Raw genomic sequence first — 23,437 nt, forward strand, 5'->3', positions numbered from 1 at the left:
TGAGTCATATATTGTACAACCACAGTCATAAAGTTTTCAGTCAGTAGTTTTATTTCAGTATGTATTTTTCCAGTATCACAAAAAATGTAATTTTATATGGTTAAAACCATCTAGCTTATGTGCACTTTTTAAAACACTGCCCAGCAAACATTCGGACGTTTAATGACAGTTGAACGGTCACAACTGTAAAATACCTGAAATTAAGAAAAGTTAACATGACATCTACTGCATTTCCCTTGCCCGGCCTCGAACCTGGATCCTCCGGGGCGAGAGTCACCCGCTCTCCCAACTGAGCTATGCCAGCAACTACTTGAATAGCAGACTTTTTTGTATAGATAGGTAGAGGGTAAAGTGCGGGGTACACTAACCAATCAGAGGACAGAGAAGATCTGCCACAGGCCACGCCTCCAGAGTGCCAAAACCCTTACAGCCGAGCGAGCAGGAGTCAGAAACCGAGCGCGCAGAGAGGCTGCCGAGCGCGCACAGAGGCTGCCGCGCGCGCACGTTTTCCTCTGCCGTGTGCTCGTTGACAACGCGCGCACGCAGGTTTGTCACTTGTGCACATCCTTGTGCGCTCACAGACACAGTTTGCTCCCTCTCAGTGCACAAATGACCTCTCGCCATGTATATTTCCGCTCGCGAGTCCCGTTCACACGCGCGCTGTGGACCCAATGCGCGTGCACGGGTTGTGGCACGCTTTAAACGCCATAGGTAATGCATATCTGAAAAAAGTGCATAAGGTGTGTAGTGACGGGTTTTTGCTGCAGTGCGCTTGGACAAGCTCATCTGTGGGGACAGGAGCGTGCGCTGCGCCGAAGCCGGAGCGCATCAGTAAGCTGCGCTCCCGCACAGGGGGAGGAGATGCAAATCTGTTCAAATGCTGTAAACAAAACTGTTGAGAAATGGAGTCTGGTGTGTTTTCGTGTGTGTGTTAGGAAGTTGCTGCAGTACTTATAAAATACTTTATAAAATACTTTTCCTTATAGAATACCAACATGCATTAGGGCTGCAACAAACGATTATTTGGATAATCGATGAATCAGATGGGGTCTCGACACGATTAATCGATTAATCGGATTACATGGGGACAATGTTAAAAACTGCTAGGGAAACGTTATTTCTCTCCTTCCTTCACTTTATTAAACACAACATTATTAGAAAACTGTTCAATAGCAGAAAAACAACATGCCATCACCTAAATTGTCTTATAAGGTGTATAGACAGAGACCCTAAGCTACACCTATCAGTGACCTAAAATGCTTGGTCCAAGTTAAACAGCTTAAAGAGCAAGTCAACCCCTACCAGAGTCTAACTCCAATCCCACTTCATGTGTGAAAAATGAAACACATGCTGTTGCCTGGCAGACCGAGAGGGCGGAGCCGCTAACAAATACACACACACTCAGGCTCACAACAGCATTTTGACATCATAATGTACCAGTTTACATCATAGCATACTTCTTAGCCAATAGCGGTGGCAGATTTAAATTCAAATACAGTGCAGAGTTTTTACCTGACAACGGCACAACACTGCTAGTTTTAGGCAGAATATTTAAATTTGAACTAAGATGCACTGAAGTGCCAAATTATTGACGACACGTGTCTGCAGCACGATTAGACACTCGTTTATTTAGTTTATCAGCAAAAAAAAGTTTATTTGGGGGTGACTTGCTCTTTAAAGGCAATTCTCATCTGTAGACATTTATTATAATTGGGGATGTCAAACAACTAATTTTTAAATGTAATTAAACATAGGCTGTGAATTAATCAAAATTAATCACTATTTCCAAAAATGACTGAAAAAATACCAAATAAAACAAAAGTAAATGAATGCCATCCTCCTTGTGATGATGCCCTGGGCAACTGCCATAAAGTCACAACAAGAAATGCTGCTGATCATTCCAATGATCCCAAAAAGACTCACATTAGGCCACATGAAAGCAACTGAACCCAAAAATATATTAACCAGTATATAACTGCACTCTCTCTCACACAACACGCCTGCAGCGAGAGTTAGTACTCCCTCCCTTTTAAAAGCGTTCTCGCTTCTGAGGACATTGTGGTGCTAGTAGTCTGGCCCCGGTGTGATCAACCAGTTTCTGCGGGAATGTGACGGCGGAACCGGCTCGCAGCAGCGCGAGTCCCCCCCCCCCCCTGCCTATCTAATAGTGTCGCGCTTACGATTTTATAGACTTTTTTTACAAGCTTATTGCATGTCTAGCCTGTGTAATAATCCGGGGCTTGGGTGAATCACTTTTGAAAAGTTTTTAACTTACCCGGACACAGAGCTCTCTCCCTCCTCGCTGATTCGGCATGCTTGCAACTTTAGAAGTTTTTACTTTTTTGGGTCTCGCTGCTTCACCCGGCTCTCCCTCGCGCTGATCTGACTTGCTTCCGGTCTGTGCGCAACGGCGGCCGGGGGGGGGGGGGGGGGGGGGGGGGGGGGCTTTTGGAAGAGTTGCGCAACACAACGAATCGATGACGCAATTCGTTGCCAACGCTTTTAGTAATCGATTTTCATCGAATTTATCGATTCGTTGTTGCAGCCCTAACATGCTTATAATTTGTCATCCACAAGAGGGTGCTGCAGCACCCTCAGCACCCCTACTTCCCACAGCTTTGTACTCAGCTTCAGCTCAAACTGTATGACTTCCTCGCAGAGCAAATCTTATGAGTTATAAGCTCACACTACAACCCAGTTCTCTGATGCGACTCGACTGCTCACACTGTACGGCTGGTAGCAGCACGTCGAACCCAAAAATATGCTGAAAATAGCGGTTTTTACACAACACGCCATACTTTTTGTGTTGTTATTGATTTCTGTTGTCCTTCAGGAGTACTGTAGAAGTACGCACAGGGATTTATGTGGTTGGATGAGAAAGACGAAAGAAAAAAGTAAATCAATTTATTGTGATCAGTAGGGCTGCAACAAACGATTATTTGGATAATCGATTAATCGGATGGGGTCTCGACACGATTAATCGATTAATCGGATTACATGGGGAAATTTTTAAAAACTGCTAGGGAAACGTTATTTCTCTCCTTCCTTCACTTTATTTAACACAACATTATTAGAAAACAGTTCAATAGCAGAAAAACAACATGCCATCACCTAAATTGTCTTATAAGGTATATAGACAGAGACCCTAAGCTACAACTATCTGTGACCTAAAATGCTTGGTCCAAGTTAAACAGCTTAAGGGCAATTCTCATCTGTTTTGTTTGATCTCATCTGTTGACATTTATTTTAAATGTAATTAAACATAGGCTGTGAATTAATCAAAATTGATCACTATTTCCAAAAATGACTGAAAAAATACCAAATAAAACAAAAGTAAATGAATGCCATCCTCCTTGCGATGATGCCCTGGGCAGCTGCCATAAAGTCACATCAAGAAATGCTGCTGATCATTCCAATGATCCCAAATAGACTCACATTAGGCCACATGAAAGCAACTGAACCCAAAAATATATTAACCAGTATATAACTGCACTCTCACACAACACGCCTGCAGCAACAGTTAGGACTCCTCCCTCCCTTTTAAAAGCGTTTTTGCTTCCGAGGACATTGTGGTTGTAAAACCACATGCTAGTAGTCTGGCCCCGGTGTGATCAACCAGTTTCTGCGGGAATGTGACGGCGGAACCAGGGCCAGATTAACACTTTGTTGTACCCTGGGCAACAATATTCAAGGGCTCCATCATCACGACCCGAGGATCACCATAATGTGGTCACATACAGAATATTTTACTGTAATATGCAGTAAATATACTCAATACTTGAATGCCTGACAACACGTAACCCGCCCAGAGTAACCTTTGACCCACCTCGTGTGGACTGACCAATGAGGAGAGGGTCTTAACTTGAGGCCCTCTCTTCATTGGTCAGTCTGCATGAGACTGACTCTCAACTGACGTTCAGTCGTAGGCAGCGAAGCGTCTCTGTGCAGCGCAAAAGCCCGGGTGGACAGTTTGTTTAATGTAGGGTGACCATATTTCCATTTCCAAACTAGAGGACCGGGGATCTGTGCCTATGATGTCACACTATGTCAACGCCACACAAACCATGTTGGGACCCATTTTTTGTAAGAACTAAATTAATATCAGATTCTGCCAATAAAAGGGCTCTAAAACAATTCATATGTAAATATTTTGCATATTTAATGCAAAATCTCATTGTTATGCTTTAGTGCTGCAACAAGGTTTTATTAATAATAAATTATTATACCTTTTGTTTTACTACACCATCGGTAAGCTTCCTGTGTACAGATTATTAAGGATGCTTGTTTCAGCTGGGAGATTAGACAATAGGATCAATGAAAAAATAAGTTGTCACACACTCCATGGAAACTTTCAGAGAATCCACAAATAGTGGCTTTCAAATGATTTTGTTACATTTTGCAGGTTTAGAAAAGAAGCAGATGAGACAGCATGTGTGATAATTTAGTTTTTCATCTGATAATATTAGAACATGTCAGTGATGTCTGAGGGGCTTTTATAAACACTGTATAACTAATACTCCTGGAGAGGGTATGAATTACACAGAGGCTTCTGGGGAGCCCAGTTATGGGGGGGGGGGGGGGGGGGGGGGGCATTTTGCCTTGGCCCCCAAAATGTCTTGAAACGGCCCTGGGTGTGTGACTGAGTTTTGAAGGTGATCTTAATTGTATCAGATGTATAAATATGACATGTGTATAACTTATTGTTTTTTACTGGTAGAAGCGTGTAGTGGAGATAAATCTACCTGCATTTTACTTTTCAACACTTTGTTTTGTTTTCTTGTTTTTATTTAACTATTTTCCTGTCCTGTCTGTCTCTCATCTTCCTGCATCTCCTCATAATTCTCCAGAAAATCTGTTGCCTGGATTCTTACCTTTTCACCTCATCAGTTACTTTTGAGCAGATCAAAGGGATCTCCTGACCACAAAGCGCAGAGCGTGTTTCGATGCTGCGTCAGTGAGGTGAAATCACCGCAGCACAGGTGATGAGCTCCGCACGCTTCAGGCACAAATAAGACAGAAAATAGAGAACATGTGCAGACAAGAACGATCGTGTGCTAATTATAGTTTTTTGGTTGCGCCACTTTGAGAATGGACCGTGCACTGGAAGCAGCTGCCTGGATCGCTGCGCAACAATGCGGAACCGGTTCGCAGCAGCGCAAGTCTGCAGGCTCTCCCTCGCGCTGATCTGCCGGTACCGGCTCTCCCTCGCGCTGATCTGCCGGCTCTCCCTCGCGCTGATCTGCAGCTCTCCCTCGCGCTGATCTGACTTGCGCGCAACGGCGGGCGGGAAGGGGGGGGGGGGCGCTTTTGGAAGAGTTGTGCGACACAACGAATCGATGACGAAAGTCTGCAGGCTCTCCCTCGCGCTGATCTGCCGGTACCGGCTCTCCCTCGCGCTGATCTGCCGGTACCGGCTCTCCCTCGCGCTGATCTGCCGGCTCTCCCTCGCGCTGATCTGCAGCTCTCCCTCGCGCTGATCTGACTTGCGCGCAACGACGGGCGGGAAGGGGGGGGGGCGCTTTTGAAAGAGTTGTGCGACACAACGAATCGATGACGCAATTCGTTGCCAACGCTTTTAGTAATCGATTTTCATCGAAATTATCGATTCGTTGTTGCAGCCCTAGTGATCAGTTTAAGTTGACATAAACATGGCAAACACACGTTGTTGACAATCCTTGTCATTGTGTGCGTTAAATAAGTGTATAAATAAGAACGACCAACGTGTGTTAACTCATTCACTGCCAGCCTTTTCCTGATCGGTAAAGCCCTTCGCTGCCAGCGTTTCTCAACGTTTTTACTGTTTTTTTAAGAGTCACAGAACGTTGCACGCTAGGATGATCTCAACGCCAGAACTACCAAAAGAAAGAGTAGATTCACCTCTTACATCAGGAAGAATTTGCACGTTTCGAGCGTTATCCGTTCTTTCATAATCCGTTGACAAATTGTGATCGGCAGAAGCTTTTCCGGTTCGCGCCTTACGTTTTTTACAGCAACGGCCCAAAACGATCTCCTAACACATGGATTTTCTGCTTCCTGGTCACGTGACGTGTGACTTATGCAGATGAAGATCGGCTTTAGAGCTGAGATGTTTGTTCTCACGGTGCGGGGGCTCGTTCCGATGCCCACACAGTAAAAAAATGCAAATGATGACTTAAGTTGTCATTGGCCATGAATGGATGGATTTAAAATGAAGACTTTAGTCATCAATGGCAGTTAATGAGTTACTAGGGAAATAGCTGGCGAGCCATGCTGATACATGTTTGTCCATGAGCTGTGAGCGTTACGGGTACTTTTTGGGTCTTAGCCGCTCACAGCGCCACTTCAACAATGCAATATCCTTACAACCAGGGTCCGAAATTAACACTCACCACTCGCCAAATGCGAGTAAATTGCTCTATTTTAGGGCTGCAACAAACGATTATTTGGATAATCGATTAATCGGACGGGGTCTCGACACGATTAATCGATTAATCGGATTACATGGGGAAATTTTTAAAAACTGCTAGGGAAACGTTATTTCTCTCCTTCCTTCACTTTATTTAACACAACATTATTAGAAAACAGTTCAATAGCAGAAAAACAACATGCCATCACCTAAATTGTCTTATAAGGTGTATAGACAGAGACCCTAAGCTACATCTATCTGTGACCTAAAATGCTTGGTCCAAGTTAAACAGCTTAAGGGCAATTCTCATCTGTTTTGTTTGATCTCATCTGTTGACATTTATTTTAAATGTAATTAAACATAGGCTGTGAATTAATCAAAATTGATCACTATTTCCAAAAATGACTGAAAAAATACCAAATAAAACAAAAGTAAATGAATGCCATCCTCCTTGCGATGATGCCCTGGGCAACTGCCATAAAGTCACATCAAGAAATGCTGCTGATCATTCCAATGATCCCAAATAGACTCACATTAGGCCACATGAAAGCAACTGAACCCAAAAATATATTAACCAGTATATAACTGCACTCTCACACAACACGCCTGCAGCAACAGTTAGGACTCCTCCCTCCCTTTTAAGAGCGTTTTTGCTTCCGAGGACATTGTGGTTGTAAAACCACATGCTAGTAGTCTGGCCCCGGTGTGATCAACCAGTTTCTGCGGGAATGTGACGGCGGAACCAGGGCCAGATTAACACTTTGTTGTACCCTGGGCAACAATATTCAAGGGCTCCATCATCACGACCCAAGGATCACCATAATGTGGTCACATACAGAATATTTTACTGTAATATGCAGTAAATATACTCAATACTTGAATGCCTGACAACACGTAACCCGCCCAGAGTAACCTTTGACCCACCTCGTGTGGACTGACCAATGAGGAGAGGGTCTTAACTTGAGGCCCTCTCTTCATTGGTCAGTCTGCATGAGACTGACTCTCAACTGACGTTCAAAGTCATAGGCAGCGAAGCGTCTCTGTGCAGCGCAAAAGCCCGGGTGGACAGTTTGTTTAATATAGGGTGACCATATTTCCATTTCCAAACAAGAGGACAGGAAATCTGTGCCTATGACGTCACACCATGACAACGCCACACAAACCACGTTGGGACCCATTTCTTGTAAGAACTAAATTAATATCAGATTCTGCCAATAAAAGGGCTCTAAAACAATTCATATGTAAATATTTTGCATATTTAATGCAAAATCTCATTTTTATGCTTTAGTGCTGCAACAAGGTTTTATTAATAAGAAATTATTATACCTTTTGTTTTACTACAGCAGCGGTACGCTTTTGGAAGAGTTGTGCGACACAACGAATCGATGACGCAATTCGTTGCCAACGCTTTTAGTAATCGATTTTCATCGATTTTATCGATTCGTTGTTGCAGCCCTACTCTATTTGGCGAGTAAATTTTTGAGCTCTACCTGCCACCTGGCGAGTAAATGTTTGCACCAAATTAGTTATGTTTATCAGTCATCTTCCATGGATTTCTGATACTCCTCCCGCCTTCATCCAACGTACACAAACGTACGCGAAACGTGAACGCCGCATCCAACGTCATTTCCAACGTCAGTTTATCAAGTTAGCAGTTAGCTTCGTGTTAAAACTAGCGGTGAAATGTAGCGGTTTTTAACCGGAGTCAGCCAGCCTTCCAAAAGAAAACTCGTCGAACTGGAAGAAAAACCACCAGGACCAGTGGCAACCAGAAGATTTTGTGAAAAGTGGCGAACTGGAGATGGCGGAGTCGTGAGACAATGGCTACATTATGATGGCCACGTAGCGTTGCTGCCTTTCACAGACACTTTTTCTGCTCGTGCTGCAAAAAGTATAGCCGTCTTCTATCAACTGTCCCTCGGCATTCTTCAAATATCCAAAAAATGTCCATACTTCCTTCTTTGAGGGATAATAAATGTCCCGAGTGCTTAAGTGCGCATGTGCCACCGGCTTCTTCAGCAAATGATACGGTGGCTGGTAAGGGTCACCGCGCCTACGCCGCAGCCACGGTAATCCACCGAGATAATATTTTTCTTTTTTAAAAACAAGACGGTTATTATTATTGTCAACTTTTTTACCGGGGTTTACTGCTACACCGGTTACCGTGACAACCCTGACACACTTTCATGCTTTGTAATGCTTTGGCACAAAGACGGTGTCAGAAGCAGGAGGCCAGACTTCATGGACAGAGAAAACAAGGAATCTGACTAGATTTCAATGAAAGAGTTCATAAAAACATCTCTAAAATAAATAAATAAATAGTAAAAATGACAAAAGAGTTGTTTTTCTTATTCATTGATGTTTTAATTATTTTGTCACTCAGTTTGGAATCAACATAATATAGAATAACATGCTTTAGGTAGATCTAAATCATTTAGAATTTTGGCTGGTAAAAGATATGCTTGGCCGGTAGATTTTCATCATCTACCGGCCAACTTGGCCGGTGAGTAAAAAATTTAATTTCGGACCCTGCTTACCACAGATGAGCAAAATATCAAACACGCCAAAAATCCATGCAAACTCATGGTTGCTTATGTGTACACTGTAATAAATGATAAAGTGTTTTAGTCATTTGGGCTGATGTAATCAAGTTAACTGTACACATGACCTCATTTAACTGATGAAAATATGTTAGAAGAACTTCAACTTAAAAAGACAGAGAAAAACTCCAAATATTAATTTCTGTTTACTTGGGATAACTGGTTGTAGGCGATCTGTACAGAATACGCATGCGCCACATTGTGACGTAAAAGTCACATGGTACAATCTTCGGTAAATTTCCAGAACAAGTCACCACCATTTTCTTTCTCGCTTGGACTTGGTCCCTCAGATTCTGAGTGAGTATATTTTAATTCAATACTTTTAATCTTTTAATGATTTATTTCGGCTTAACATTCGGTAACTAGGATGTTTGTTTTTAACTCTACTATTTCGTCATTTTAATTCAATATTTTATGCTATATTTCTGTTTAATTTTGTTGAACTAGCTAGTTTATGAGCACATATACTCCCACCACCCCACCCGGTAAAAAAGTTGGTATTGTCTGCCTGTTCGTCCGATCGATTTTATGAAAATTTCGGGGGAAAATGTAAAACTTTGAGTTTTACAGCATTAAAAACCCATTTTCTCCTCTCACTCGTTCGCCTGCGGTTTCCCGCTCTCAGTGCGGTTAAGCTAGCTGACACTCCATTCTCCCGCTTGAGTAACCCCTTTTCTCATCCCGCTCGCCTGCTGACCCTTTCCCTCTCCATCCGAGATGGTTAGGGTTTGATATGCCATACTTGGAGCGGGCGGAGTCCGGTTCGGTGTAGCTGACCGCACAATAGAGGATGGGATTATGAACTCGCGCCTCAAACTAGACACCGTGTACCGGACATATTTCTCCATGGTGTACCGTTAAGAAGCGGCACGCGCGCATGGGTGTAGTTATTTTTTCTTGGGCTTGTTGAAGACCACTGAGCACTGCTGAGCTGCAGAGAAGGAAGGATGGCTCGTGTTTGTGTCCGCGCTCGCGTCTGTGTGTGAGTGAGAGAGATAATATGAAAAGAACTAAACACCAGTACAAATATTTAAACACAAGAACATTAACTGAGCACTTTATTCTTGTTGCAAAGAATATTATAAAGCTTACACTTATGATTGCCTGTATTGTGCATCTCAGGTTATATTTTTATTTTTGTTGAGCATGTGAATAATGTAAAATAATTTACTAGAACATTTTTAGAGGCGGACCCAGTCATGGTAGCCACATAATTCCCCATCCCAAAGCAACTGAATAATTTAACTTAATTAATATAAACCTAATCAGGTCTGCCTTCTCTTACATGCATGGTTATGTGTATGTTTACTGAAGTTAGTGGTTGCATGCAAATGCTAGAACCTATATAACATTTAATACTGTTTTAACTCCTAGGTTTGTTCATTATTGATGATTCCCTTTTATTATTTTGTCTATTTCAGGTTTCACCACTCATTTTGGCTGTTTCTGGGTGTTGGTCTTCATGAGATGGTTCTGCAAGTGCTGTAGTTTCTCCTCACCAAACCGTCGCACATTAATCACCCATTATAAATTGAAGCATTGTACTCAGGCAAGACATTTTCCTCTTCCATGTCTTTATGCAGACTGTGTGTGCTCCTTCAGGACTGAATCTTCCCTTAGGAAACATTTAGCTAGAGATCACAGCTGTTCTTCCTCTGAAAATCCAGCTACTTTAAATTTGATTTGTGAACTTTGCTGCTTTTCAGAGACTTGCACAATTACAGAATATTTTGCACATTTAAAAAAACACTTAAACCACAAAGAAACTGTGAAATGCCCATTCATAGACTGTGATTTTCAGTCAAATGTGTATAGCACTTTTCGTGCGCATAAATGTAAGAAGCATCAACAGTGTTCTGTAGAAAAATTTCGTTCAAACTTGCATAGGAATTGCGCTTTGGTGAATGTGGGCTTTCAAAATGAATTACAGATAGAGTCAGATTCTCATGCGTTAACAACTGAAGAGCCATTAAATGATCAGGATCTAAGTGATTTACTTCAGCACCAATTTGCCTCCCTCCTACTGCGTATGCAAACAATTTTACATGTTTCAAAGGCAACTACTCAGGAAATAATAAATGAGCTAACAAATTTAAATTTAGTTTTAGAAGAGTTCAACCCAAAACTTATTGAAAATGTTATAACCAAACATAATTGTGTTGTTAATAGTTCTGTCACTGCAGCTATAACAGAGATTGTTAAAAAAGCTAACCCTTTAAGCTTTCTGTCAAGGAACGGCCCTTTTTGCTCCGATTACAAAAGAACAACATACTACAAGACCCATTTTAAAGTAATTGAGGCAGTAGAATATATTTTAGATGCCCATTTGCATCGTAAATTTGCATATATTCCAATTTTAAAAGTGCTGTCTGAATTACTAAATCGTAATGATGTGTTAGATAAAATTATTGAAGCTGAGCACAGCAGAACCAAGGGCCACTACTGCCAGTATAAAACATACAGGGACAGTTCATATTACAAAGACAATACTTTCTTTACATCTGAAGATCTACGAATTGCTCTGGGGCTTTATATAGATGAGTTTGAAACCTGTAACCCACTAGGGACATCCAAAAAAATCCACAAAGTCTGCGCTGTATACTGGGTCTTGTCAAATTTGCCTTTGGATTGCAGGTCGTCTGTGCAGTCAATCTATCTTGCTTGTCTGTGTCACAGTAGTGATGTTAAAAAACATGGATATGATGCAGTTCTACAACCACTGATTAAAGACTTGCAAATACTTGAACAACAAGGTGTGTACATTCAGAAACTGGGAACAACTATAAGAGGAACTGTGCTTTATGTGTCAGCAGACAACTTAGGGGCTCACTCTTTAGCTGGTTTCCAAGAAAGTTTTAATGTTGACAAATTTTGCCGGTTTTGCTTAGCTAGCCGGCAAGATATTGACACATTTGAGGTCAAGGACAGAGTGTTCCCTCTGCGAACAGTTGAGACCTACGAAAGTGATTTACAGAAGTTGAAAAGTCAGCAGTTAGATGTAGTTAATGGAGTAAAAAGAGACTGTGTTCTCAACCTACTTTCATATTTTCACTCCATCCAAGGATTTCCTCCTGATTTTATGCATGATGTTTTTGAAGGTATTCTTCCTAAAGAATTAGGCTTGTGTCTGAAAAATCTTATATCAAAGCAGTACTTTACATTAGATCATTTGAATTCCATCATTGAATCTTTCCCATTCAAGTTTACAGATAAAATAAATAGACCAAAACCAATATCACAATCTTTTGCTCAGAAAAATTCCATCAGTGGAAACTGTCATGAAAACTGGACGCTTTTACGGCTGCTTCCATTAATGATTGGTCATCTTATACCTGAAAATGACAAAACCTGGCAAATTATTCTGGATTTGAAAGAAATAGTGGAACTTTTGGCTAGCTGTTACTTTTCAGAAGAGTCATTGTCATACCTTGGGTGTAAAATTTCAGATCACAGGTGTCTGTTGAAAGAGGTATTTCCAGATTTTCACCTCTTGCCAAAACACCATTACTTAGAACATTACCCAGACCTAATTAGAAGATTTGGGCCTGTTGTGGATTTTTGGACCATTAGGTTTGAGGCAAAACACAGTTTTTTTAAAAGGGTTATCCATACCTCTCACAATTTCAAAAACATTTTGCTAACTTTGGCAACAAAACAGCAACTCACATTAGCCTACTATCTCAATCTGCCTAGTCTTTTTAAACCTGATCTGGAAGTTCAACGTTGTTCACTTGTTTCCCCTAAAACTCTGAAAGACAATATGAAACAGGCATTAATTTTGAAATATGGAGATATTACATTTGTTTCTCTAGCAACCCATGCTTCTGTAAAAGGCACAAAGTATTCTGAGGGAATGTTTTTGTCCAAGGGGCACACAAGCGGATTACCAGACTTTGGGAAGTTGTTGAAAATTGCGATAATAGATGGGAAAGTGTCATTCATCATTGCACCATATCACGTGTGGTACTTGGAGCACCTACAGAGCTATGAGCTTGTGGAAAAGCAGCCTTCTGTGCTTCAGATTGTAGAACCACATGAACTAAATGGATTTCAACCTTTGTATCCATACACACGAGCAGGAAAAGTGATCGTGACACCAAAAGCCTTCCTACTTCATTAAGGTAGAATTGAACTGCTTTGTATGTTTAGTTTGGGCAAGTCAGTGTTGCATGGCTTAAGTGCCTTACAAAAGTATTCTTACCTAGCCTAGTGAACTAGACCAAATTCTTGCTTTGCAAAGTTTGGTCTAGGCACGCTCCATTGGAACCTCAGCAGCTCCTACCAGGACTCTGGCTGGCCAATCACAGCTCTCTAGAGAGGTTTCAAACACATAAAGAGCTGTGATTGGTCCATAATGGTGGGCCAATCATAGTGCTCTATCTGCTTAGTGAACAAATCACAGAGCTTTATCCGCTTTGTGGGCCAATCAGGGCACTCTATATGCCTGGTGGGTGGGATGATGCAACAGAGTGACACAAGAGTATGTCACATTCATTGTCCAGTGGAATGCGGAGATCATTTGAAAGACAACGGTAGAACCCGCCCAACAACCGAGAGCCGTCAATGGAGCGTGGCCAGACTAAATAATACATTTATTTAGTCTGGCTTGCCAGGCTAATTCTTACCCACACTTTATAATAAATAATAATAATAATAATAATAATAAATGTAATATATGTGGTCGTTGTAAATCAGTTTTCCTTTTTTTCTACAACGATGGATATTTAAACTACTTTTCACGGATTTCAAATTGATTTTCGGAGCATCGTTACATCCCTATAATTGAGATAAAAAATTGAGCAGCCCTACCCTTCTGGAATATTTTCAGATTTTATTTTTCTACATTGAATGTGCTTGTGTATGTTTCTAGCTTATTTGAAAGTTCTCATCGCTGTGCTGCTGCTTTGTTAGATTTGTGACCTTTTCTTTTTGAATAATTTAGTTTTCATTTCAAAATCACTTACAAATTATTGTACCCTGCAATAAAATTTCCAGGATTTCTTTCTCTACATTTTAGAAAGCAAAAGCTTGTCATTAAATAATTTTTGTGTTTTTGCATACTTCACAGAAAACAAAGGTGGTGCCTCAAAAGAGATGCTGCTGCGTGTCATACTTTCACCTCAGGACATCAGAAAGATAAGACTGGATTCTGTTCCTAAATCAGTTGAAGACCTTAAGCTGGATGTAAAAAACAAACTGCAGCTGAACCAGTGTTTTGACCTTCAATATGAAGACACAGACTTTAAAGACTTTTGTAACCTGACATGTGTTGATGATCTTTCAAAGGACAAGGCAACACTGAAAGTCATCTTTTGCCCTGATTCCGCTGAGCCATATTTGGACTCTTGTAGTTCTGATTTAACATTGTCAGCTTCCTCCTCCACATCCACAAGTAGCAGCCAATCAGTTTCTTTTTCAGGACGTTCTCAGCAGTGGCCAACAGTATTTCCAGTTCCCACCTTTTCATTTGATGTAGAACTTAGGCTTAGGCAGGGAAATGAAATTTTTGAATCCCATGGAAAACTTTTAACTCTTTCAAAAGATATGAAGTCTGAAATCCTGGATAAGATGGCAGAAACAATGTTTTCGTTTAAGGCATACCCTGCAAATGAAGACTTTGAAAAAGCAGCCCACAGCCTTGTTGAAAAACACCCTTGCCTCAAAGAACCAGGTTCCACATCAGGATGGTATGGATGGAAAATAAGTCTAAAATTTAAGATGGGCAATTACAGGCAGAAGCTAAGAGATGCTGGCTGTCAGGAACTGAAGATAAACTCTGATAAGAGAGGTTCAGGGGATACACGAGGAAGAAGAAACAAAGTAAAAAAACCCAGAAGGTCGGAAACAAACTTTCTACCAGACCTTCCCCAAGGGAGAGATATAAAAAAACTGGATGAGGAGCGAATGATGCTTTCCCAAGAAATGGCGAAAGCAAAGCCAAACTTGGATTTCATTGACAGTGGCATGAATGCCACATTTGCTCTGAGAAGAAAGGAGATAGTAGAAGAAGAGCCACCTGTAGTGGAAATGAAAGCCAGATGGTCTGCCCTTTTTACTGAAAGACAGGTGTGTTTTAGGTTATTGCTATCTAAATGTATATATAGTTACCATTTTAAAATGTATTTTATAACCCTTTTACATTTTTTTTTATTTGTCATCTCCCTAAAGATTGTCAAGGAATTCACACGTCTGATGTCAGTGGACATCAATTATTTCTATGAGGGCCTAGATGGCAATCTCCAGAAACTGCTTCTGCTGTATAGGTCAAAGCATTTTGAGGGAAACAAGGAGTTGATGTCTTTGCTGGAGAGTCTCGACAACGATGTAAGTTAAATTGTATTGACACGGAACATAGTCCTAATTCTTAATTTTTTTAAAGAGAAACAGGGCTGCCACAAACAACTATTTTAATAGTAGACAATCGCCAGTTTTGTTGACGATTTGTCGACTAATCGTGTCATTAATAAAAGTATAGCTTTTAGAACCAGGAAGCCAACATGTTCAAAAAGGCCTCGGTCAGCATGTTAGCTTGCTACGATGTGCATGTGTTTGGCTTTGTAACATACTCATCCGTTGAAAAGGAGAAACGCTTTTATTTTTTTAACTGTAATAAGTATATTACAGTAAATAACTCCCGGCCCCGGGAGATTTCCGGGAGGGGCACTGAAAATCGGGAGACTTCCAGGAAAATCGGGAGGGTTGGCAAGTATGGGCTGACCCAGATGACGACTACTGCGTATGTGCCTAGAGCAGGCGAGATTTAAAAAATGCTCATAGAAAAAGCAACGTGTGCACTATTAAATTTATTGTTGACCATTTTGTTTGTCGTTGTGACGCGTTGACTAATCGTGGCAGCACTAAAGTGAAATCGTTTCATTTGAATAAGAGGAAACTTTTAAACTGCATTCAGATACTAGTTGAAATAAAGAAGTAATACAAATATAAATATCTTTCTTTTTCACAGCCATCAAACCTAAGAAAAAGGACTCCTGTGTTGCTGGGCCTGCCATGGTACATGAAAGAAAATCCTTTCACACTCTTGAAGATATGTGAGGTAAGAAACATTTGTGATTTAAATGCATACATGAATACATATTTAATAGGAACATGTGAATTTTTTTCTGATCATAATTGGTAAATGGTAAATGACTTGTATTTGTATAGCACTTTCTAGGGTTCTACAACCACCCCTCCCCCCAAGCAACGCAATCAGTCAACCACCCATTCACACACACACATTCGCATGCTGGTGTGTTATGTGAATTGGGAGCCTAAAGCGTGGGGCACACTGGAGGCGGACGTGCCGTAGTGCGTCGCGCCCACACTGTGATTTTAAATAGAACCCATTATAATTAATGGAAGTGGCCACACAGGGAGTGCTGCGACGCATCCCAGAAGCACCGAGGCGCCAGTCCTATCTGCGGTTGCGACGCAGCTATTTATGTCTTTGTGGAGTACTTTACAACAGAAATTATAACGCGGAACGGCTTTACGGCACAAACCCAACTGCCGGCACAACCTCACAAACTTTTGAAAATTTTAATGATCATAAAATTGTCTCATACGTGCAAACTTGTAGCTTTTTGGTGAAAATCACCATTTTTAAAGCCAAATGGTGTGTTCACGTGAATCGTGTAAATCCGAAGAGATTTTGTTTTCCTTTGGGGGGGGGGGCTTCTGTGGTGTTTCAGCAGCAGCTGGTCTTCCATCTTTCTACACTTGCGGACCATCGACTCGTTAATGTTATATTCTCTCGCTGCTGTTCTGTTTCCATGCTCAACGGCGTGAGCGATGGCTTTGAGCTTGAACTCTGCCTCATAAGCGTGTCTCTTTGTTGGTGCCATAGTTACCGGTATAACTGCGTGGAGCAGTGCCGCACCTTATTTGGTGAGGGTGGGCGGTGCTATGGGCCGGCTCTTCGTTTTCCTGCGGACGCAGATGTGGCTGGCCTTAAATTACTGTACGGTACTGTTTGATATTGATAGTAATAAAGATTTATTAAAAAAAAAAAGATGTGGCTGGCCTCACTCACGTCCGCATAAAAGGCGCACTTCCGGTTCAGGGGAAGATCAAAGGTTTTTAAGTGCGCCTTATAGTGCGGAAAATACGGTAAATGGATCATGAATAATAATAATAATAATATTTATTATTATTATTATTGTTATACTAATAATGCTATTGCTGTGCTGTGCTGTGTAGCACCTCCTCCCTCCACGTGACCGATCCAAAGGACCGCATGCATGCCAAACCAAAGAGAGAGATCCATTTGGCTCACTGATCAATGATGGCCTGCTGCACCCCTAACAGCAAGATGGGAAAAACAACACTTCCTCTATTGCCCAAAATTACAATAATGTCCCTAATGATGTATAAGGGTTAACAGTACAAAATAATCTGCAGAACAATTATTCTAAGTTGTTTTTCTATTCCTAAAGTTGTATTTGTTCTTTTTTTTCTCCATTAAGCCAACTGATGCTGAAGATGATCTCATCAAGGGAATAGTGGTAGGAATCCTTCTTGTTTTAGAAGATGTCAGTGAACCACTACCATCATTTTTTGTTGATGTTGCCATTGTGCTTGAGGCAAACATTGTGATTCGTCACCTACGTGACCTACCTAATGCTTTCATGACACTGATGGGACTGATGTATGTGCTGAACCTCAACTATCCCAAAGACATGAAATACACTTTTGAAGTAATTCAGCGTCTTTTCATGGGACTTGGGATCGACTCATGCTCTGCCAGGGTCCATTCCCTGAAAAATGCACTTCTCAAGTGAAGCAACTGCTTGGGATGAACCAATCACTTTTGGTCTTTAAATAATTTGTGGTGTTTTTTTGTTTGTTTGTTTCTTTGTTTGGGTCAGGTGAAATGGAGGTTAAGTAATGTCACCATGGTAAATTCAGTTTGTTGTTTATTGTGGTTTCTGTATTGTGTATTCAATAGTCTGTTCTTCAATCCAACATTCAACTCTGATACTGTTTTATAGTGTATCGTCTGTTTGCATCAGCTGCAGTGTGACTGACTTGAAGAAAAAAACTGAAATGAAAGTCAACATGTATTAAAGGTTCAGTTCAGTTTGTTATCCTCATAAAACCTTTCACTTTTAAGACTTTAAAGGGATAGTTCACATTTTTTGACATGAAGTTGTATAGCATCATCACCACCAACATAGTGCATTAACACTAACACATCTTCCCCTTCCTTCTCCTGGCCAGAGACTTGCCCCGGAGAAGTGATTCCAGAACATAGTCCTGGCTAGTTTGGAGTACGGTATCTGCACTTCAGCCTCACATAACAATTTGCCATTGAAAGCATGATTAATTTACATCTCAAAAATAAAGCTGTGTGACTTTCCTAGCAGCGGATCTAGAGGAGGAGGGGAGTCAGAGCAAGTTTTGCATCGATTTCAATGCAAAGAGTGTAATATCAATTGATATCCCACGTAATATCAAGTTGGAAATTCATGCAGATTTATTTTTGAGATGTAAATTAATGCACTATGTTGGTGGTGAGGAAGCTATACAACTTCATGTCAAAAAATGTGAAGTATCACTTTAAGATGGAGATGTGAGTATAACATGATTTTGTTAAACCGGTTGCACAGAAATGTGTGCAGTAGTTAATTTTGGTGGTGACTAAACCATACATCTTAAAATTTTCAGTGACAAATGTACAAGTGTTGTTTTTAACTGCATTTTTCGTTTCTTTTTAAAACACAGAAAAGGCTTTTTTTACCTTGCTGACAGTTTTGTCTGCTGACTGCAAAACTTCCTCACAGCTGTGACGCTGATAGTGGTGTCACTTCCTTCGCATTTAGTGACGCCACCATCAACGTCCCAGCTCTAATGAAGTTTTGCAGTCAGCAGACGAAACTGTCAGCAAGGTAAAAAAGCCTTTTCTGTGTTTTAAAAAGAAACGAAAAAATGCAGTTAGTCACTAGACACAGCAAAAATGTTTAATGATGTTTAAATTGTTGTTGTGACTTGTTATGAGATTGCACATCTTGTTTAAAGATTTTTATTCAAAAATGTTATTTTTTATTTTTTTTTTCCTTTGCAAAGACATTTTACTTCTTTGTTACATTAGGCTTTTCTAATGTCTTACCTTTTCTGGTTAAGGCTTGAATTATTTTTAAGAGTAAACATTTTCAAAAGGGCATGTTTTAAGAAACAATTTGTTAATGACTTTGTCTATTTTGTTACAAAAAATGTAAAAAAAAATATAAATAATAAGTCAATTCAACTTGTTAGGAGTTTGAAAACAACAATAAACTAAGTTTAACCAACATGTTTTTTATTTCTTTATAATTGTAATGAGCAGTCAAACCAATTTGATTAAAGTTGACACATTAGCTCTTATTAAGTGCTTTGAACTACAATTAGTTAGTTGATGTAACTTAACTGAGTCACAGCAACAAGGAAACTTTACTGAGTCAAGTTGGGTTAACAAAAACAAAAAAGTTAACTCAACTTAATATCGATTTTTATTTGTTTATTTTGACTAATAATTTTAAGTTCAGTATACTTAATAGGAATAGTCAAGTCAACTTAATTTAAGTTGCTTCAACGCCTTTGATTAAGTATTCTGGACTTGATCGTGATAGTTGACAAAACTTAACTGAGTCAAAGCAACAAGGAAACTAGACTGAGTCAAGTTGAGTCAGCAAATCTTTTTTTACAGTGTAGCTGGTCATGTGGTGTTAATCGCGTATCGTTACCCCCTGTGTACTACACAACGCTCAGCGCAAAATTCGCCCTGATCTTGTAGGTTCTCGCACAAGGGGAAAATTGGTTTAAAAAAGTGGAAAAGTCTCAGTGTATGCCTAGCTTAACAGGGTAAAAGGTTATCATGAATTAGACTTTTTTTGATAAGTTGGGTTTTATCTTTTGACCTTGTGTCGGTGTACTTAACAATAAACAGACTACCGAAAGGAGGCAGGTTTATGAAGGCCTCCAGTCAAAGGAAGAAAAATATTTTCTTTTTGGTGATGGTGACCTGAAAGCATTTTATTATCTTCTATAGATACTTACTAAATCAGATAATGTAAAAGATGTTTCTTCTACACTATCAAATGTTTTATTCATGATTTACTCTTTACCCTCACACTGTTATTCAGTCGAAATTTGTAACTCGCTGATAGCATTTTTTAATGAAAAGGTTTTAAAAAATCACCAGGGTGTGGGCTCCCTCTGGTGTCTTTGTCTCGGATGAACACTTTCCTCTGACTTCCACATTCTCAGAGTTTGAGCTTCCTTCTGCTTCAGATTGCAGACCTTATCCGTAGCTCCAAATCTTCCACTTGTCTTCTGGATCCCATCCCTACTAGTTTACTTAAAACTTCTGTGTCGGCCTTGCTTCCAATTATATCTGTTATCCACTCCTCTCTTGTTACTGGTGATGTCCATCAGTCACTGAAGTCAGCTATAATTAGCCCTATACTGAAAAAACCTGGGGCTGATCCAGATGACCTAAATAGTTTTAGTCCCATTTCTAATCCCCCTTTTCTTTAAAAAATCCTGGAGAAAACTAGTTTCACAGCTCCATTCACATTTAACTCGCAATAATCTATTCGAACAGTTTCAGTCAGGTTTCCGTCCTCATCACAGTACAGAAACTGTCCTCATCAAAATAACCCTAACAATTTGCTAATGGCAGCCGATTATGGAGTAATTTCCATTCTGGTTCTTTTGGATTTTAGTGCTGCTTTAGATACAATCTCTCACTCCACTCTGTTGGCTAGGTTGGCATCTACTCTTATTTCTCTGACAGGACTCACATCATTCAAATGAAGACTTTTGCTTCCTCTCCATCTGGTGTTGCTTCAGGGGTTTCTCAAGGTTCAGTACTTGGCCCTCTTCTTTTTATAGTTTATCTGCTTCCCCTCTGGGCTATTTTTAGGAATTTCAAGCTCCAATTTCATTGTTATGCTGATGATACTCATCTTTATGTTTCCACCTCTCCGTCTACTCTTCTTCCTCCAGTAGCTCTCACTGAATGTCTGCCAGAACTCAGGTCATGGTTTTCCAAGAACTTCCTATGACTTAACCCTAAGAAAACTGAGGTGCTTCTCATGGGTACGAAATCTGCTCTGGGGAAGGCTGGCAGCTTCTCTTTAGTCTTTGAGAATGTCACTGTTTCGTGTGGATCAGGTTAAGAGCCTTGGTGTTCTGTTGGACAGTACTCTGTCGTTTCAGCCTCATACCAATTCAATTTGAACCAAAGTATTGTTGAGTTACCGCCATCAAAAACCAAGTATCATTAAAGTAGTAGTAACAAGAAATATTTACTGGTACCTAGGGATGTCAGGGTTTCCCTTACATAGGCGTAGCCGTGGCGGCTCGCCACGGCTGAAATCCCACCGCCACACCTACAACATCCCAAGTTTTATTGATGTTTTTTTTTTTTGCGCCATTTCCCGAAGAAGCAGCGGGAACTACTGTGTTGTTGCTTGTGATCACAGCCGGCAGGTAGCAAGGAGGAGTAGGCAGGGCAGGGTGGTTACAGCTATGAGCGTACGGATAAAGCATTTTTGGCGAATACGAGCAAGAAACGAGTGTAAAACTCGTAAATATCTGTAATCGTGCTGAATGAAATCCTCATTGGGTAACTGACTGTCTTCACGCTCTGTGATTGGGCAGTCAGATAGAGCGCCCGCCCCTTCCTACACACAAAACTGCAGCCGGGAGCTCCGTCAGCTCGGCCCAGGCATCAACGCACACACACACACAGACAGTAAAGCCGGGCGGACACTGTGCGACTTTTTCACTTTTTTGAGCAGATTTTCCACTCGTGCGAGAATCCACAAGATCGGGGCGAATTTAGCGTTGAGTGTCGTGTAGTGTACAGGGGGTTACGAGAGGCGATTAACACCACGTGACCAGCTACCAATCAGCAATTGTGACTCGCACGGACTTCTGGAGTGTTTGGTATTTATCTCGTTCCTCATGAGGGTTGAAGCAGCGCAGCGAGCGGCTGCGACCCAAAAAGTAGCAGAACCGCTCACGGCGCATTCGCAATCCTGCATCAACTCCGCTCACCCGCTATTTCCCTAATAACACATGTTGTTCGTTTTTATTTCTACACGTTTTTTTTACTCACCAAGATTGTCAAGAAAGCGTGTTTGTCGTGTTCATGTCAAATTAAACTGATCACAAAACACAGATTTACTTTATTTCGTTTTCCTCATCCAGCCCCCATGAATCCCTGTGTGTCCTCCTGCAGCACTCCCAAAGGACAACAGGCAAAACCAAAAAGTCTGACGTGTTGTGTAAAAACTGCTATTTTTAGCATATTTTTAGGTCCGACGTGTTGCTACCAGACAGTGGCGGTTCTATATTGAATTACTCCCCGGGCGAGGCCCCCTTTGAGCGCCCCCCCCCCCCACCACCACCACCACCACCACCACCACACCACCCCACCTGCATGAACACACGCATGTTTTCTACAAACAGGCATGTTTTATTAGAACGACTATTGAACATTCATTTTTCTAAGTTGCACATATTTACATTAATTACTATGAAGTTGTCAGAATGTAAAGCAATATACATTATATACTGTATCAAAATATATAGAATCAAATATACAAAAACAAACAATAACTAAATATTAGGAATATATGAACAAAATAGATAATAAATATTCTAAATAGCAAAAATATTTCACACGTAACAAACTAAAGATAATCACTACAGCATTGCACTTAGAATAGAAAACACAAACTAAAATTAAAACCTAACCTTGATGCAACGTCATCAATAATGTCATCATATGAAATCTGCTCCCCTACTGAGTGATTGATACTAATCAGAGCCAGGTGAGTGAGCCGCCCTGAAACATAGTTGACCTCAGGTATGACTTGATCAAGTTTTGAAAAGCTCCTCTCAGCTTGAGCCACAGTGACTGGCAGAGCAGTCCAAAAGTTGGGGTAGAACTCCAATAGATCTTTATCATGATCCATAATATTTTAGAATTGCCTCTGAAATTGTAATTTAAACTGACATAAAAAACTGTAGACTACCAAAAATGCCAACTTTTACAGAACAAATCATGTAAAAAATAATCAGTGCAGCCATCTGCAATAAATAAACAGGATAGTTAGTGGTGACTGGGGAGTTTTCTTCTGCTTGTAGAGTTGTTTTATTTATAATTATGTGAACATGATCAACATGTGTTTGTTGTTGTTCAGGCAGGCCACAGGCTGCAGTGAGCATTTAACAAATCCTAGTTTGAATCAGTAAAAAACGATTCAAGGACTTTTTTCGAACCATTTGAATATTCGTTTCAATATTTCAGCCCTATTAGCTCTGTTAGCAATTAGTTGACCGCATTTAACCGTTAAAATCCCAGTTAACTGGTTCAAAAAATTGAAAACATGCATCATGAGAGCTACATACCTTTATCTTTCTCCTCTTTTTTCTTTTTTTTTTCCCCTGAATGGGGCACCTG

At 40.6% G+C, this 23,437-nt stretch overlaps 2 protein-coding genes across 5 annotated transcripts in view; both read left to right on the plus strand.

Annotated features, from left to right (window-relative positions):
- LOC129165515 (zinc finger protein 121-like) overlaps positions 1-23,437 on the plus strand; it is a 133,094-nt gene that overhangs the window by 8,152 nt on the left and 101,505 nt on the right. The gene's annotated exons all lie outside the window — the stretch shown is intronic.
- LOC129155794 (uncharacterized) lies at positions 4,584-22,377 on the plus strand. Of its 3 annotated transcripts, XM_070548002.1 has the most exons (4): positions 4,584-15,051; positions 15,154-15,309; positions 15,950-16,039; positions 17,451-22,377. In XM_070548002.1, exons 1-4 carry the CDS (start codon positions 14,080-14,082, stop codon positions 17,763-17,765), a joined length of 1,533 nt encoding a protein of 510 aa, XP_070404103.1. In that variant the 5' UTR covers positions 4,584-14,079; the 3' UTR covers positions 17,766-22,377. The 3 variants fall into 3 exon arrangements, with proteins under 3 accessions (XP_070404103.1, XP_070404102.1, XP_070404104.1); XM_070548001.1 differs by having other exon boundaries at positions 4,584-15,309; XM_070548003.1 differs by having other exon boundaries at positions 4,584-15,309; positions 17,185-17,676.

Source organism: Nothobranchius furzeri, chromosome 2 (assembly GCF_043380555.1).
Source record: "Nothobranchius furzeri strain GRZ-AD chromosome 2, NfurGRZ-RIMD1, whole genome shotgun sequence".
Classification (NCBI taxonomy): Eukaryota; Metazoa; Chordata; class Actinopteri; order Cyprinodontiformes; family Nothobranchiidae; genus Nothobranchius; species Nothobranchius furzeri.

Excerpts from the sequence above, each read along its gene's own strand:
- LOC129155794 (XM_070548001.1), top strand. The coding sequence starts at position 14,080 with ATGCTGCTGCGTGTCATACTTTCACCTCAGGACATCAGAAAGATAAGA. Across the intron at positions 15,310-15,949 it reads TGGAGAGTCTCGACAACGAT|CCATCAAACCTAAGAAAAAG; the intron begins GTAAGTTAAATT and ends TCTTTTTCACAG. Across the intron at positions 16,040-17,450 it reads CACTCTTGAAGATATGTGAG|CCAACTGATGCTGAAGATGA; the intron begins GTAAGAAACATT and ends TTCTCCATTAAG.